Raw genomic sequence first — 18,118 nt, 5'->3', positions numbered from 1 at the left:
ACAGTTAAATACGGTATCCAGGTCTTGTTATGGATCTTGGATAAGAACAATCGAATCGCGAAGCGGACGAATGTTTAATATTTCAATGGAAATAAAAGCGTTGGTATTGCTACGTGTTATACGTTCTCATCGTAGGACGCAAGAGGAAATCTAATAATTAGATCGGCAATGGTACTTGCAAAGATTTAATTATTCTTATACTACTACTTCTTTTACTACTCTATTACTCTATCTATTATACTCTGTTCTTATACCACTTGATTTTATACTGTATGTTCAACTCGATGTATTCAATACATACCATCCAATTCTATTTATAAATATCTATCGTTAAACCCTTTCCACGTCGACAACATCCCTAAACCACAGCTTGAAACAACAAGACCCTATAGAAGGAACCCCTATTCGAAGAGCTCGCTAAAAACTTCACAAATCCCATCGCGAAACCTTCAATTCGATCGCTTCGCCAATTACATACAACGCCATTAAAATTAAAGACAGAGGGTCAACTGAATCAAGAACCAACGCACCATACGGGTCGATGAAACGCAAAGGAAGAATAAGTGGATTTCTGAGCAGGTGAGTATTTATTTCATTACAAGCGAAATAGCCTATCTGCAAGGGACAGACAGTGAAAGAGAGAAATAGAAAGAAAATAAGTTAGTACGAACGTGTTCGGCATAGAGAAAGGGGATGGAGAGAGATAGAGAGAGAGAGAGAGAGAGAGAGAGAGAGAATGATGGCGAAAGCGGCGAAGAGAAGCTGCAGAAAGCCCGTACGGATCCTGGTAATATCGCGAAAAGTGTTTGCTCAGCTTGTCTCGACCGAGCTTGGAGCATTAAACCGCGAGAGCGTTCTTTCTCGTCTCCCTGGGATCCGGGGAGAGCGATACCGACCTCTCCAATGTGTACACTTCTGCTCCCGATTATACGTTGCGCGAGCCCGAACAGCTATTTCCTTCCTTTCCACCGCGGTGAATTTCGATTCTGCCAATTGAAGCGGCGATCAGTTTCATGTACTTTGTCATGGAGTCCGGCGACAATTTAACTAACAGCTCGTGGAAACACGGGGAAGATGCAAAGAGTTTTCTAGGGAGCGTGGAATACGATTGAAATGATTGAGAAAATATCGAAAAAGACCATACGCGTGTGATGGTTAAATCGTTGAACCGATCTGACCAAAATTGCATAGAACGAATAATGCAAGGTGGACAGTTAAAATTTCCTGTTCGGCTGCGATCATACGAATCATACGATGGATAAGGGGAAAGATATTTAGCAGCGAACAATAAATATTACTACCATATAGTGATTTTTCTTTGTCATAATCGTGCTCTAAGACACGAGACGTGAATATTACTGCAAGATACCATTCAGATCAACGTACGAAGAAAAAGAAACTTTCCACGATTACGTAGCTGAATTTATAGGTACATACATATTTTTCTATTTAGATATCACTGTATATATTACTAGAGCACCATACGACATCAACGATATCGGGGTGAATATTATCCCACTCGTCGAGCGTAATCGTTCCATCAGAATAAATTTTTCTTACTTGGAAAATATTAAAGAATTTTGACAAATTTACGTGTGTCTACAGCTTGGAAAGTTTCTTTACCATAGCACTAATGTTTGAATTATTCTTGTAAAACGAACAATTTTACAAAGAAGAGACGATAAATTAGAGAAGATATAGCGACAGAATCAATTCAGGTGATATCACGTTAATCGGTAGTATTATTATCAACGATGACGACAATGATACTAATAGCTATGTAAACGACGATTATAGTAGTGGTTGTTGCTTCGATCGGGATACAACGGGATAAAGGGACGGCGTGGAGGAGGAAACGGAGGGACAGGGGGAACTTTGCGTCTGTTAACTTCAGTTTAAAGCTGCAGGTCTCCTGGGAAATGTGCGTAATCGCCATGTCCCATTCTGAATTGGTGGCGACGCATTCTTGCCTGGAACCGCGGCTGTTCCACACCACCCTGTTACGATGACCCACGATTAACTTCAATGGCTCTGTATACCTCCCTTATTTTCCGTTATTTACGCCAACTCTTTGTATTTAGAATTCTGGTTTTGTTTTAATTTTGCTGAGTGACTGCATAGATAGATTGGTATAAGTGAAACATCGCTGGCCCAAATAAAGTTTCTGACATAAAAACATTACCTATTTAATCAAAGTAATCTTTGTATAATTCAACGTACCTTTCTAGTGATATTATTATGCACCATTATTACAGATTTATAGGAATTATCAGTTCGAGAATTCAAACATTCTTGGGATGGAGCTGGTACGATTTTCTCATTTATGGTTTCTCTTCTTTTTTCAAATAATTTATACGTTCAAAAATTGTCTAGATAGAATAAAGTGAGAAATCAATGCGAAATACTAAATTTATATCTTCGTTTTTTTTTAACGAAGAATATCAAAATTTATTTGTATCGCGTGGGCAACCTACATAGAAATAACACATTTTCTTTCATTTTTCAGTTTTCTAGCCCTGTACAACGAAAATTTTGTTTACTCGTAAGAAAAGAATGTCGTTGATTATGGTTCCTTATTTTCGTTTGACCAATAATTATAGTAAGCTCGATCAACGTTATCGATTCGATACGAAACCTGATTTTCCTCCAGAAGACGAGGAAAAATGCGAAATACCGGGATGGAAGAAACAAAACAACTCTTTCCACGATATGAAGATATATTCTCATGTGTGTCCGGAAGCACGTACACTTTTCCGTACACAGACCGTTCTCTATTCGAACGGCGAAGGAACGCAAATTTTCCGGTTCGCGAAAATGCGATAGGGCGAAAGGAAAGAAAATACACATGGTGTCTCAAAGAATTTACCACCAATTTTTCCCAATATATCCATTGACTCCTATTGGTAAAAATAAAAAAGATATAAAACTGAAAGAATTAAAAATAAGAAGGATCTAATAATACCTAGAACAGAAGAAATTACATTTTACTCACAGATATTCGAACTGCCAAAAGTGCAAATAAAAATTACGAATTGATCGTTCTGACCATCGCGATAGTTTCAGCGTCGATACATAAAATACCAAGCAAAATGTCTAAAATAGCGGCGATAGAAATAAAAATACGAACATCCGAGGTTAATGATTTAACGAAAAGTCTGTTATAAGGTATTGCGCGATTTCCGAACGAAGCAGCGCCATACTTGTATCATTCTTTGCATCCAATTTTCAATCCTCAAATCGGAACGACAAGTGGCTTGTGCCAGAAAACCCTGGAACACCGTGTACAGAGAGAAAGAGTAAGATAGTTCGAACCGATATAGAAGGGTGGCCGAGGGTCGAAAAAGCGAAGAGAGCGAGCAAACGAGCGACCTGTACGTATACGGGCCACCAGGCGGAATAAAGTGAAATTTCAGCGCAACCTGAATTATAAACGATATTATGCAAACACTGCGGAGAAAGAGTACTCGTAGCCGCGAGTTAATTTGATGAAAAACATCAGAGAGCAGCCAGAATAGAGGAAACGAGATAGGGGTGAAACAGAGAAAGGAAGGAGGGAAGAAGGGAAAGGAAGAAAGGGGAGGACAGGCAAAAGACGCATCCGGGAAAGAACGTTCTTGAGGAGGAACACGCTCCTCTTCATCTACGCTTTTCGACTCTAAAGGCACTCTAATCACCGAACAACCATGCCAAACTGTGGTCATCAAAGTCTTTGTTTCGTCTTTTATCCTGTGTTCCCTTTCTTCCGTGTTTGCGTCTTTTGCGTTTTCTATTCTCGTTTTAAGCGACGAGTGTTACGCGTGCGATACGTTTCGGTAATTTTTTGGACAAAGAGAGGAACTCTTTCATTTTTGCTCGATAGTCGATAGCTTGGCCGTTTTCCGATTCGTTGGTTTCTTTACTGGATTTAGTAACTTGTTTTATTTGTTTCTTTGAACGTTTCATAATTTGTGTAACTTCATTATTTTCTTTCACATCTTCCTTTGGTTTCACATACTTCTTATAATTTAATTTCTTTAATTCCTTTCTTCTGTTTCAATTTCCTAATTGAAGCGCTTAATTCATGTTATTCGAAGGCGCGGACGCAAAGAACCTTAGGTTCGGATATACGCGATGAATATGCAGAAAGAGAAATGCAACTTAGTTCAAAGTAATATTTCTGCGAGCTGGATGTTTCTATTCGAATCGTAACTTCAGTTAGTAATTTGATATATCGTATCAATCTTGTAAAAAGTGTATACTCCGAAATTAAACTAGTTATTTATGCTGGCGATTTTTAGCAGCGTATAATTCAATTCAACGATTCAAAATGTAAAAAAACACCGACCAGCTCTTCTAACTTGGAAAAATAACCACGTCGATGATTCGTAGGACTAATTGACTCAACAACCCAATCGGCTTTCTTTCGTCCTTTTTGCCAGAACGCGATACACTATCAGAGAAACAGAGAATAGGGGTACGTCGATCACATCCCACGAGTACGAGGATGACAAGAATAAAAAAACAGAGCTTCCACGTCTTGCGCCAGTCGAATCGCGACCGCGATTGATTCTCTCTCTTTCTATTTTTTCTCCTTCTTCCCATAGTCATTCCCTTCCGTTTCATTTCTTCCTTTCGGCAACAACAAACTAACGACGATATCGCGTAAAAATCTTAGACTGGATTCATCGAATGAAAATGTTTCGTGAATGGATATAAAAACGCGTAACATAACGAAGCGCGCTTTGTTTTTGATTAATTGACGTCTTAATTAACGATTAGATTATTCGTGAGAAATTTAGGGGTCTATAGGGAACTTAGGTATCTGTTAAGAATTCAAACGTCAAGGGAACTCTGGTCGATGGTAGTTTGCGAAATAACACACGTGTCCAAAACGCGTAATATTTTTAGATGCGTGCCGAATCCAAACACGTTCGAAGTCATCGTCGTTTCGACATATTTCCTCTGGAACTAAAATGTCGCTCTACCCATAGGTATCGATAGCAACATCTCGAAATACTACGCTTAACTCGCCATTAGAAACTCGATAACCAAAAGCAGGAAGAAAGTGGCCGATAGAGGGAAATGAAAGATAAAACAAGAAGAGAAACTATAAAGAAAGACAGAGTACCAAAATACAAGTTTAAAACGGAAGAAGCACGAGGTAGCCACCGATAGGTAAAAGAGGAGGTAGAAGAAAGAGGAAGTGGAAGTGCAGGATATATGGTAGGGGAAGACGAAGAAAAATGCTTGGTACAATTTTCGACATGGTAAATACACCAGGCGCACGTGCAACCCTGCCAGTAATCGAGGCAGCGCCGCCAATCTCGACTCGTCGGGGGCGGTTCTCCGTTGGCTAGGGGATGGGGTGGGCTGCACAGGGACTGGCTGATACCAGCCGTCTGGAGGAGGAAACTCGAAGGGCGGTAGAACCTCGTCGAAAAACTAGCCGAATTACGGACGTTTACGACGGTGGCGCAACGTCACGGAAACCTGGCGTTCAAATCACGGGCAATCGCGACGCACGCCGGTTACCTCTTCGACTTTGCGTTTATATTCGCTTCTCAATCGTCGATTATACCATTTATCGGTCGTACTTTGTCGTCGTGAATCTTCGGCATCTTAGAAATGTACGTTCGCTGATAAGTCGAGAGCGAAAGAGTGTTTGATGACTCTGACAACTGGAAGATCGTGGAGAATTTGGGGATGAAAACGGATAGTGATAATCGGAGAAGTTGGCTTTTATAATTGATTTGAGTACAACCGGAGAACTCGTCGGAGAAATAAGGTTTTAAATAAGAGGACAGGAAGTTCGACGAGTGGAGGAAATGAGGCGGAATTGGGAACGGAGGAGGAACGTGATTGTTGGAGAAGTTTGAGAAATTGATTTGACAATTAATGGGAGAATCTGTACAATATTTGAAGATATTTACGGTTCTAGCAAGTAACGCCAAAGGGGTGGAATCGGGAAATTGGAAAGAAACGTGTGTCATAGTTGGACAAGTTCGAACATTTGTTTCGGTGGGATTCGCTTTGAAAATTCACCGCGCAATTGGAAGAACACAGTTTTATATAATAATACTGCAGATTGAAAATGATTTTATTGGAAAATTAATCGAGGAACCGCAGGAATAAGATTTTAATTAATATTAGAAGGCTGCTTGACTTTGTCAAGCGAAGGAATCGGTAGATCGAAAAGAAATGTGATAATCTGAACAGTTTCGAAATTAATTCAATCGGAAGGGATCGGTCGTAGATCTTTAAAAAGATGTTGTTACTCAAATTAATTCGACTCCTTAAAATTACAAGTGAAAGTTACTTTTAACAAGATACCGGAGTAAATAAATCTTCTTGCGACTATCGATGTGAATTCATCCTAATTCCAGCAACTTTATCCAAACGAATTTGCCCAAAGTTCATCGTCGATCAATAATTCTGCACAATGTCTATATACGTCAATTAATAAATCATTTAGTCGGTACATAGTCGAAATCGTACGATGTATAGTTTATATAGAGCTTGGTTCGGTGACAGCGTTACGCCAGACAATTATTCAAGACTTCAAGAAACTCTATCGCCACCTGACACAGTGGTCAGAGTGGGAAACGAAGGAGAGCATCAGTTCGTCGCTCACAAAGGTGTTCTGGCCGCTCATAGCGGATATCTAAAAGCTTTGCTAACTAGCACACCGACGACATCTAATCAAGGTGTTAACACGAATATTACATCTTGTACTAACTTGCCAACCACCGCAATCGCGGTGACTACTACCAATTTGTCGGGACCATCGCAACGACAGCCTGTCACGTCTGTCTCGGTTTCGTCCATTGGTAAATATCGTAATTTATTCGAGTCGGTGAGTTGAAAAATGATACGAGTTCAATATGGTTTTATTTCGATTATTTAAAATTTCCTACAATGTTTTATTTGTGCGTCTAAACCGGAATGGGGCTACGAGATCGATAGCTTTACTGATACGCCAAAGCTAATGTTAGTTGGTATATTTGAAAACATTTGTAATTTTGAATTTGTACCGTTCTCCAACTCGTCGATTTATTTGTAAGCTCGCCTAGAAAAAAGTTCTGATGGATTTTAATACATTTAAAATTGAAGAAAAGAACATCGCGCAAAGTCACCTTTCCTTAGACTAAACATTAACAATTTGGAAAATCTGAATGTTCCTAAATAAGAATGCCTTTGCATTTTCGTTAAACCTTCCAATGCTTACGAAAATAACTGCAATAAAAAATTTCTCTTTCGATATCTTTCTAGTTATTCCTTATTTGACGTTTATCAAACGTTTCTAGCGTGTACGTTTTCAAACAGAAATTAAATTTGCGACAATAATACCTTGCCTCTGTCCTTTCCTTTTGTTACCACATACGGCTTTCCAACAATACGGTGTCATTTCATTACAGATTTCTTTTTGTGTCAGTCAGTAGAAGAATTTCCATAAGATCGCTTGTACTCAGAAGTATAAAACATCTGTTTCAAACGGAACAATGCTCGTTTTTCTGAACTAGTATTCCCTCTGTATACCTATATATAATCAAAATCCAATGCTCTAATTTCCCTATAATGTTTACTGAAAAACTCATCGACGCACAAGCTACGAGTTAAACGCAGAAAGAATCGACGAACTGTAAAAAAGATAAACAAGAAATTTCAACAACTGCATATAGCAATAAATGAAAAAACGGCTATATATTTTTTTCCTTGTTTTAAATTCTAATTTCTAGGTGGAGAAGCATTCGCGCCATTATTGAACTACATGTATACGGGTAGGTTGGAGGTAACGTTGGATAACGTGTACAGCGTGCTATTGGCCACGCATTTGCTGCACATGCCAGGGGCACTGGAGCAATGCAGGGCTGCTTTACTAAGGCTGAGGGCACCGCCGCCTTTGCCAACGCCGATACCGGTACCAGCAGGCCCGACGTCGACGTTGACGTCGACCTCCATATCCACGTCGACGCCAGGCTCGGGAAATATACTCAGACCTATACCAAACAGGTTGATGATAGATCCAAGTATATGCTGGCCACCGACAGCGCCTCTTTATCCACCAACAGCACCTGTACCCTCGTCTATCGGTATTCCACATTTACCTCAACTGCAACCGTCGGTGCTAATGCAATCGACCGTTCCACTCGGCGTTTCCGTCGCCCCGACCTCCAGCATCCAAGAAACGCATAGCTCGACGGCTTATAGGTTTGGATGTTGATTTTGTTGATTTTAACGTATATCGAGATAAATAATATGTGAAGTCCTTTTTGCATTTTAGAAGATTTGGAATCTCGTGTCAGAGACAGACATATTACAAATCTTATTATGATTTGATATTACAAACGCGTTCTCACTAGTAGACTTTAGATTGTGCTAAAAGTGTGACAATGCTGAATATCTAATTTCGTTTCAACTTCTTGGATTTACTAAAGATGTAATTGTCCAGCTATTCCGAGCAATTGTAGTACCAACTTTCCAACTGAAATATTAACTTCCAATAAATAAGTAATAAGTAGATGATAGAAGAAGCAGTTTACTGTAAAATAATCATATTATAGTTCGGGTATGTTTCATTGCATGGTATGAAGAAACCTAACGTTTCGTAACATCTGCCAACAGAGAAGTTTTATCGCCAAAATCATCAGTCTTCAAAATCGAGCGAAATCGGAGCCTACGAGTGGACTGTAGACCAAAATCACCAGAGAACGTGTCCTCCAATTCTTTGCCCTTTGTGGCAGCAGCAGCAGCTGCGTTTACCACTTTCACCACCTCTAACGTTGCCACATCGACACGAACGTCGTCGCCTTGTCAATCGATTTCACCTACGCCGTCCTCCGCTTCTCAATCCTCGGTACCACCGTGTCAAAGCAAAAAGACAACGGAACAGCAGCGTCAATCCACGGAAGAACGCCGTTACGAACATCCAAATTCGAGCAACAACGAGCAACAACATCGATCTCCACCTCTGACACCTGTAGAAGACACGGCAATGCCTCGAAACAGTGACAGGAACATCGAATCAACGTCGATCAGCGAGGACGATCGAGGAAGATCTAGACGAAGAGGACGCAGTTCCAATAGGGCAAACGATAGTTCTTCGGGTGTTTTGTCAGTGGTTTACGACGTGGCTTGTTGCGATGGTCCAGTCAAGTTCCATCGAGTGTTGAATGAAAATTACTCGTCAACAGCCTCGTGTGGGTCTAGTTCTGTACTACAACCGCGTTTACAGAGGCCGTGTTTTGAAGCAGAAAACGCCTCCGGCGAAAATGACGAAAACGGAGGACCAACGGCTGTTAGAACTCCTTGCGACCAAATCGAGTCTGCAATGGATACGAGCAACAGCAGCGGAAGCTACACTTGCCGATACTGTAGGCACACTTTCAAGTCGCAGTATTGTTACAGAAAACATACCAAGAGGCATTTGTTGCCGACAAGAGCAAACGATCCGACTGGAAATAGACAGAGACAGGATACAGAGGCTCGAAATAGAAGAGAAGTTCGATTGTTGGATTTAAATGTTCAGTATTATCCGTGTAAGATCTGTGGATGCAAATTCCCGAGCTATTATTTTGTACATAAACACAGGAAATTGTGCCATGCGAATACGGAGGAGAGAACGCAGTCCGACGAAGCTAATAGCACAGCTACCGAGGATCAAGAGTCGACTACTTCAACGACGAATAACGACAGACAATGAATTGAACTGTTATTTATGGTTTGTTGCGGTGAATTGGACGAGATGTTAGATGAATGAAAATCGAAGCGAAGATAATTTCAATAAATCCGTAGTTGATTAAAAACACTTACCTATTTCAATGAAAAACAAGATGTTCGTGTCTTGTAGAAGTAAATTGGATATAGTGGAAACGTTAAGCGAAAATAAATGAAGATAAATAATTTTAGCATATGACAAATTGCTTAAGCGGACTGGTCAAATAACAGAATAAATTACTTGCGTTTCGTAGAAGTAAGCTGAATTAAGTAAAGATCAAACTGAAATTAGATGAATACAGTTAGATAATGTTAATACATTAGCAATTGACATTTCGTCAAATAGGAAACTAGATTCCTTCTGTTTTATGATAGTAGATTGAAAATAATGTTAAACAAATGGAAATAAAGGAAATAAAGGAAATACATAAAGATAGGTGATATTATTGATAGTCGACGTTCCATTAAATATTAAAATGTAAAAGTATACCAATTATAATGAATATAATTATAATAAAATATAATTGAACTAAATATCGACAATTGCATATAAAATAAATTTTCTATCAATATTCAATCGATATTCATGTGTCAAACTATATAATTTGAAAATTATCTGCTGATGTGTTAAATTGTATAATCATATATTATAAGCATTAGTTACATTATAATGTACTACATGTATGTAATTATAATATGAAAAATAATAATGTGTGAAAGAGAAGACAATTGACTAGCATTGAAATTTCAATAATTTTGACCCATGAATTACATTGGAATTATGACTAGAAAAACAACGACATACTACAAAATTTAAATAATGAAGGTATTATTAATTATTATACTAATATTTACACTATATGACAGTATGGTTCAAATCTGTACAGTCCAATAAAAACTAACTTTTTACATTAATTAATTAATTACTTAATAGAAATGATCAAATATTAGAAAATGAAAATATACATATAATATGCATAACACTCTTTAATATAGAGATTGAAGTTCTTTTAAACGATTATTGCATTCATTCTACTTGAGTTTATTAACAATTCTGTGTTTATCGTCATTACGTCCTTCAAATTTTTAATTGTCCCATTCGACAAAATTTCAACATTCTTATCGCGTTCGAGCTTGTAAGATCCCATCGTGTTTTTAGATTAATACAATTTTCTCAATTTTAATTTTATTAAAATTAGAATATCCTGAATATTGAATTAGTTCAATAAATTCGAAAGTATAATAAAGGTACTGTCATTTGTTCTAAAACGAAAATACGTTACAGCACTATGTCCAGAGTTTTTCAAAAAGATAAAAATTATTTGTATTATACAAGTTTTTATTACATTGTAGAAAATTAATTCGGAGTTTCTTTCATATTACCAACAGGAATATAATGTAAAACACTGATAGATACCTATTCCAAAACTAGAAGATATTTCTTCAATTTAATTAACTTATACTACATAGATGCCTTTATATAGTTTTCTCAATTCTGATACAAGAACACATAAGTCTCCGAATTCTCATTGAAAAAAGGAATTGAAATTTCTTTTTATGCAAGAACTGTCATTTAGAAAATAAGAAATGAAGAAAAACGATATAAATGTTTATTAAACATAGACAAAAATCAAATCACACGAGTTTAAACATTTAAATACGATAATAACATTTAAATGTTTGTGATAACGTTGCAGTGATATATCATGAAAGATGGGCAAAGCAAACTGGTAAGATATATTTAACAAAACTTACCAATGGTGTCCATTGGTTGGGCTTCCTCGTCGCTGGTTTCCATAGGGTTGGCATGACTATCTTTCTTCTTTTCTTTTATCCTGCTCGCGGTTACCACGCTTCCACCATCGCTGTTGTTTGCTTCCCTGCAACGTGATTTCTGCCCCTTAATATCTTTCAAATTTAACAATGCACTGTTCTTATCAATTTTATAACAATAAATCCAACGATAAAAATCTATTAGTTGTTATTCACTACTCATTTAATAAAACCTTTCTCAACAATTTTCTAAAACATTTCTATTAAAAGTTTCAATATTCCTGCCTATAATTTATATTAAATCTTATATTTTTTATTTATATTTGTTATGTTAAATTTTATATGTACTTATTTGTATTGTACGTATATTCGTCACATTAATCCAGCGAAGCCTGAATCATTGCTGTTACAAACCTAGAATATTTTATTTTACAACGATAAAACGAACAGTCAGTTAAAAATACTTTTTATCCATTAACTACATTTACTTAATAGGGAAAATAGTTCATGTAAATGTAATTTAAAGAGAAACTAACTTGAAATTGAATTGAATTAACCCTTTGTCTGTGCAAGAATTTAAGAAGAAAAAAAGAAGATGGTATATAAAAAAAATATTTTACGTATATGGCCCAATAAAATTCAAAAAGCTCAATACAATTAAAAAAAAATAGAGAGAATTATTCATCCATACAGTATGAATACAATTACTGCAGGGTTAATAAAACACTCTGTACATCATTTCTAAACGAACGAGGGGAGTAGACATTCTGGTCTTCACGCGGTTCGGAATCAGATTTTCAACGATCGACTCCATTTCGATGATGAATGCCTACGCAAACATAATCCACTAACCAGTAACCATTGATTAGCATTACAATCTGCTAATAACTACCCTACCTTCCCTCTCGAACCTCCATTTTACCACCACCTTCTATTTCCCCCTATCTATCCTCCATTCAACTCAAACCCTCTCTATTCCTCCTCCTATTCCGCTTCAGCGATTTATTTGTATTCTTTTTCTTTTCTTTCATTTTCCGAGAATTATAATTCCATTGATGGATACCATTAAATTAATTTTTATCGTCAGAAATTTTACTGTAAAAGTTGATGAACGAAGAGTGGAAATTACGATCTGAAAAACGATTTAAAAACGGGTGAAGATTAAATTGCTTCTGCGTATGGACAATTTTAATATTCGTTGTGATTATTAAAAGATTATTTGTTCATTTCATTGAAATTATAAATAAATAGAATTGTTATAGAAACAATTTTTTGATACTAGACAATTTTTAGTAAATCGATACCGGTATTTATTATATTTATATATAAAATATATAATTTTTGTTGCAGATCATATATACACATAGAATGAACAAACTTTAAAATTTTTTTTATTAAAAAAGTAAAAAGAGTGAAAGGCTTACTTATTTTCAACATAAATTTGGACGAATACCTCCTTCAATTTTTTAACATTTTAAAAATTGTAAGTAATGATTGGTTGGTAAAATTGGTCTGTTTGCACGATGAATATCTTTAGTAAGATGAAGCCCGTTCAAACAATCAAACTGCGTGGTTTTATATCAATTGCAATTTCTAAAGTGATTTCCTGCTAGAGTTATGCTTCCAATTTATCAGCCTCCCAGAAAGACTAGAAATTTTAAATTCCAGCAAATTCTTAAAAGTGTAACAAAAAGTCAATTGTAAGAATCTTTATCTAAAAATTTTTTCACTGAAACTTATGTGAACTTGCAATGTGTTAAATTAAATTAAATTAAATTTAAAAATTCATAATTATTAAATTTGAATATCCTAAATCCTAATGCAAGTGTATGAAAGTATTCATACATTATTAAATACACATTACCAAAGACAAAGATAGTAACTACAATCTGGTTGCAACAATTTTTGAGAAAAAAAACCACGAAAGTTAAGAATGAAATTTATGTGATATATACAACTATATTTATGACTGCAAGAGGACTTCCTTTAGTATATTTTGATATTTACTTTGATATTAGCATCTTGGCAAAAGTGACGCAATTTATCAAAATAGTGTGCTGTTTTACAGGTAGAGGAATACATGTAATATATGCATCTTGAAAACGACCTACATACATCACAGAAGCTCGAAACATAGACTAGGATAAAGATAGGTAAAGATATATAAAATGGTCTATACAATACTACAAATCATTACTAATACTGTAAAAATCTAGGAGCTAGTACCAAGCTAGGATGCATAAGTTAGTTCAAAGATTAAATATATGAAATATTTTCTCATAAAGGAGAAATTTTTCCTCATATCCACGATAATACTTCCAAGATTAAAACTTAAAGATTATAATGATAGATAATTAACATTATTTATATTACTAACAATCAATGTAAATTATAACAATCCATAAAGATACGTCCAATCAATTATCTAGCCACTATGAAATTCTATTTTAAGGTTTATAGTATCCAAACGTAACCAAAATATAAAAAGAAACGGTTATTGGTCCTGGTAAGCGATTGTGCGTATACATTTACAACTAAAATATCGATTACGTCAATATTCTAGTTACCAAACAATAAATCAAATATGACCACTGTTTCTCTCATTCCTTCTGTAGGTAGGATGAAAATCACAGTAACTATTATACTACAAGATGTATATGTCATCTCAAGTGTGTGTTAAACTTACGTAATATTAATTTAAAAAATCTATGTTTGAAATACTTACAAATTCATTAAAGAATTAATAAAGCATGCTACTTCCATTTATACAACCCCACGATATGATATAGGTATATATTTAATATTTTCTACAAGTCAAATTAAAAATATTTATAAGAAATGATATTACGTACACTACTTTGACGTCCTTTCCGGACACCGTTTCAGAACTTAATTGAGGCTCCTCTTTCACTTCGACTTTAATAAGGTGCGACTCCTTCGCTTCCATTTTACTTTCTTTGTTTTCTTTATTGATTTCCCTATTGTCCTTCGCGCTTGTTGTCGACGACAACGTCGCGACAGACGATGTCGTGGTGCTCAACACGGATGTCGTTGTAGCTGTCGTTGATGCTATTACAGAGTCCGTCGTTAAACATATACTCGACGTTGATGAATTTAAAGGAGTCGTCGAAGTGGTCGCTATCGTTGTTGCAACAGCAGTTGATACACTTGACGTAGCCGTAGTCGTCGTCGTCGTTGTACTTGATGTCCCTGCTGAACTATTTTGAGGATTCTCTTGTGTTTTTTGCTGTTGCTCACGTTGCAACCTTGTTGTCACACCTGTAGTTAAAATGTCTAGATTTCCAATACTTGAACTGCTATTATTTACCTGAAAAAGAAAACAATTATAAGGTTAATAATTGTTATAGAATTAACATTATTACGTATTAATTAATTAAATGCATTTATACAATTTTCAAAGAATATCTATGTACAAATGCTTTTAAATTTGATTACAATTACACTCACTTTATTATTAGGATTATTTCGAGAGCTACGTGTTCGTTGCCGCGATTTTCGCAAGAGCTGCTTATAATTTTCTGCTTTTTTAGTGAGGTAGTAATGATGCACGCAATCTGGAACGGACTTATGTTCTAAAGATTGAGCTATCGTTCCAAAGTTCTTAGGATGTTGTAGATATTTTTCTTTAAACAATTCGTGCTCCACAGAACTCCATACGTTGATTAACTTTCGTTCACTGTGAAGAGCCTCTAATTCTTCCGGCTGAAGAAGACCATTTCGATTTTGAAATGCGATTCGTCTCTGCTTTGTATCCAACAATAATGGAGGTATTACTGCGTACGAACGCATCTTTTTATCTTCCATCTATAAAACCAATTTTAGAAATTGTTATTATACATTGAATTTTTCAAACAATAAATATATTACAAAAGTTCATATACCAAGTGGATTATTAGCATTATGAATTTATCGATTGTTAGTGATAGTATAAAAAGACCACACAATTTTATTACTTTTTGACTATTCGTCATAATATTATTGAATTAAAATAGAAAATTTTCGAAGAGATTTGATTCGAAAAAGAATGTTATTTTTTAAATCTAAACCTTAATATTGCCAGGAATATAATCAGAATGTTAGTACATAAATCGCAAATCGGTAAATATGATCTACCCATTTGTGATAATGAAGTATTTTTGTAAACAATAATTTTGTAGATTTCCTTTTAACCTTGGTAACTTTTAACCTATGAACTTTTTCCCGTAATTTCCTTTTCTTAATTATGAAATAATATACCTCTTGTTCTTGAAGGCCGTCCATAATTTCCTCCAAATCAGCTTCACTCTTGATACGTGCACCGACTCTATTAAAACGCTCTTTGTCTTCCCTTTGTTTCCGCAATTCTGGAAACACTTTCTCGAAGAATTCGCGATTCTTCGCTTCTTTTGACTTCCTTTTCTGCGTTGCTTCCAATCGCTCTACTTTACGATGCCACTCCTGTACCAAAATAGCATACGTTTGTGACTGTTGTCGATGGAGAGATGCGCGTTCAGCGTGTTCTCGTCGAAGCCTCGCTATAAGCCTTGCTCTCATACACGTTTGATGTTTTGTTCGATTTTCTTGATACACGCTTGTATCTGATGGCTGATTGTATAAAGGTAGTTCCACTTTTGGACCTAGCCTCTCTAAAAGTCTGTGAGCTTCTTCTGCCTTCCTCTGTAATTAACGTATGATTTCATTCAACCAATGAAAAACTAGATTATTTCTTATTTAAAAATATATTGTTTAATTCAGTTAACTCGTCTTGCTAATATTAAATGAAACACACTTTATTTCTTATACAAACATCAGTATAGCACAAGTACAGATTAAAACAGCTGTTTCATTATTAAGAGTAAGAACGAAACGATATATTCATTCTTTTCTTAGATGTATGATTAGTATACATTCACGATGAATCATCTCGTTTTATTCAACGAGAAGTCATTTTCAAATAACGAGTTAACTCATTTATCTCATTTAATAGGTTAATTTGGTAGAATGTAAAACCTACATTACACATGTTGAATTAAACAAAATTTGAATTAATATCTTACCCTATTCTCAGCATAAATTTTTTGTGCCAAAGACTGATGCTTTGGTTGCTGAGACTGCTCCTCAACCTGTCGTTTAAGTCCACTAGCTTCTAGAGGTTTATTAGCTGTCTCTTCCAATTCCTTTAACTTTTTCCGAAGCTTATTTATCTGAGACTCCCTTTTTGCAATTTCTCTATCAACCTTGGAGATTTGCTGTAGAAGATCATCCTTGGTGCTTCTGAACTGCGCATCTTCTTGCGTATTCGGTTCCGGAAGCGTAGGTGAAATCGCTTCAGTTTGGGGTGTATACGCTTCTGTTGCCGGCTGCTTCAAACAGAAATTATTCATATATTATAATATCCCATAAAATGAAAATTTAGGAATGGAAAAATTATTGATCCAGAGAAAGATGAAGGAGAAACACAATTACTTGTAAAAAATATTTTCAAAAGAAATGTGAAAGACCTTGACATATTTTGTAATCTTCTATATATATATATCTTTTTAATATAGAGACTTTTTAATAAATGTTTTGCACGAGTACTTCTAAAGATACACATACTTAATATTACCTATCTTCTTTTGTTAATTCCTTAAACACTATATCATGTCAATGAATAACAATGAAACCATAACAGAATTCATTAAATGTTGAGATTTTTTTGTATAACTTTATCAAAGACAAATTCAATATTTTTCGCATATAACTTTTACCACACAACTATATATTTAATCCTTATACTGTATATTCATTTTCAATTATAGAATCTATAGTGTTGTAACATCCAATACAAATAAGAAATTCTTTACAAAATATACAGACATCATTCAAATGTATATAACGCGACACTCAGCGAGTTAAATACTTGTACCTACATAAATATCGACAATAGAGTTCGCTCAGTAAGTTTCTCAAAGCTATCTCGAAAGCAATCTACTAAATGTCAAGGTTTTTCACATTTATCCTGAATCATCCTGTGTATCTATGTACCACCTATGTACCCACCCTAGTGTCTATCCTAAGTGGTTGCTGTAACTGCACCACGTGCTCCTGCTTAACGCACGGGTCAGCGGGTGACAAACTATGACAGCGAGATTGCGATTGGGACTGCAATTGAATCTGAGTCGGTTGGCTGAGGCGTATCTTCTTGAAGGGCGGCGCCTCCTGCAGATTGGCCATTTCAACGGCCGTACGATTGCAATACTGATCCGGCTGGACGGGCATCAGGGCTATTCGTGAATTTCTTGCACTGGACACGTGCTGATAATCTGGTGCTGTTGGTGAAGGTGTTGGTGTCACCGAAGCAGGTGGTAAAAGAGATATCCTCGGTCTGTCCCCTCTTCCACCAGCCATACCACTACCTATACCGCTATTCGCCGCATATTCGGCTGCAACTACTCCAACACCGACTCCTATTTGTGACAGGGGACTACTGCTCACGCTAATGGCAATCCTCTCGTTCACCTGAAAGATGTCATAATAAATGTCTGTTCATTCTTTCGAATCTCATTTTATTTGTCCACCTATCTATTCTGCTCTATCTTTATCTTTATCTTCTTCTCATTTAAGATGTATGTGGTTCTATTGCTTTTTTCATCGCGCATTTTATTCAATT

The 18,118-nt window shown here is 36.0% G+C and overlaps 2 protein-coding genes across 14 annotated transcripts in view; one reads left to right on the top strand and one right to left on the bottom strand.

The window, feature by feature from the left end:
* The window catches only part of Smr (nuclear receptor corepressor smrter), a 72,667-nt gene that overhangs the window by 29,600 nt on the left and 24,949 nt on the right, over positions 1-18,118 (bottom strand). For 11 of the 13 annotated variants that reach the window (XM_076621561.1, XM_033343393.2, XM_033343389.2 and 8 more), the window contains 6 exons: positions 17,509-17,967; positions 16,524-16,829; positions 15,724-16,143; positions 14,935-15,291; positions 14,319-14,794; positions 11,449-11,573 (listed from right to left, as the gene is read on the bottom strand). In XM_076621561.1, coding sequence (XP_076477676.1) covers positions 11,449-11,573; positions 14,319-14,794; positions 14,935-15,291; positions 15,724-16,143; positions 16,524-16,829; positions 17,509-17,967 — 2,143 coding nt within the window. The remainder of the gene's footprint in view (positions 1-11,448; positions 11,574-14,318; positions 14,795-14,934; positions 15,292-15,723; positions 16,144-16,523; positions 16,830-17,508; positions 17,968-18,118) is intronic. The other 2 variants (XM_033343395.2, XM_033343400.2) reach the window with 1 other exon arrangement.
* LOC117161690 (uncharacterized) lies at positions 6,326-10,124 on the top strand. The gene is made up of 3 exons (XM_033343408.2): positions 6,326-6,806; positions 7,716-8,187; positions 8,602-10,124. The coding sequence occupies exons 1-3, from the start codon at positions 6,476-6,478 to the stop codon at positions 9,677-9,679; spliced, it is 1,881 nt and encodes a 626-aa protein (XP_033199299.1). The 5' UTR covers positions 6,326-6,475; the 3' UTR covers positions 9,680-10,124.

The sequence above is a fragment of the Bombus vancouverensis genome, chromosome 9, assembly GCF_051014615.1.
Source record: "Bombus vancouverensis nearcticus chromosome 9, iyBomVanc1_principal, whole genome shotgun sequence".
Lineage (NCBI taxonomy): Eukaryota > Metazoa > Arthropoda > Insecta > Hymenoptera > Apidae > Bombus > Bombus vancouverensis.
The sequence above is the reverse complement of the archived record's forward strand: the minus strand, read 5'-3'. Positions and strand labels throughout refer to the sequence as shown.

Bases quoted from the DNA above. Each gene is read 5' to 3' on its own strand.
- LOC117161690 (XM_033343408.2), top strand. From the start codon at position 6,476: ATGTATAGTTTATATAGAGCTTGGTTCGGTGACAGCGTTACGCCAGAC. The intron at 6,807-7,715 runs GTAAATATCGTA...TCTAATTTCTAG, and splicing joins TGTCTCGGTTTCGTCCATTG to GTGGAGAAGCATTCGCGCCA. The intron at 8,188-8,601 runs GTTTGGATGTTG...ATCTGCCAACAG, and splicing joins CATAGCTCGACGGCTTATAG to AGAAGTTTTATCGCCAAAAT.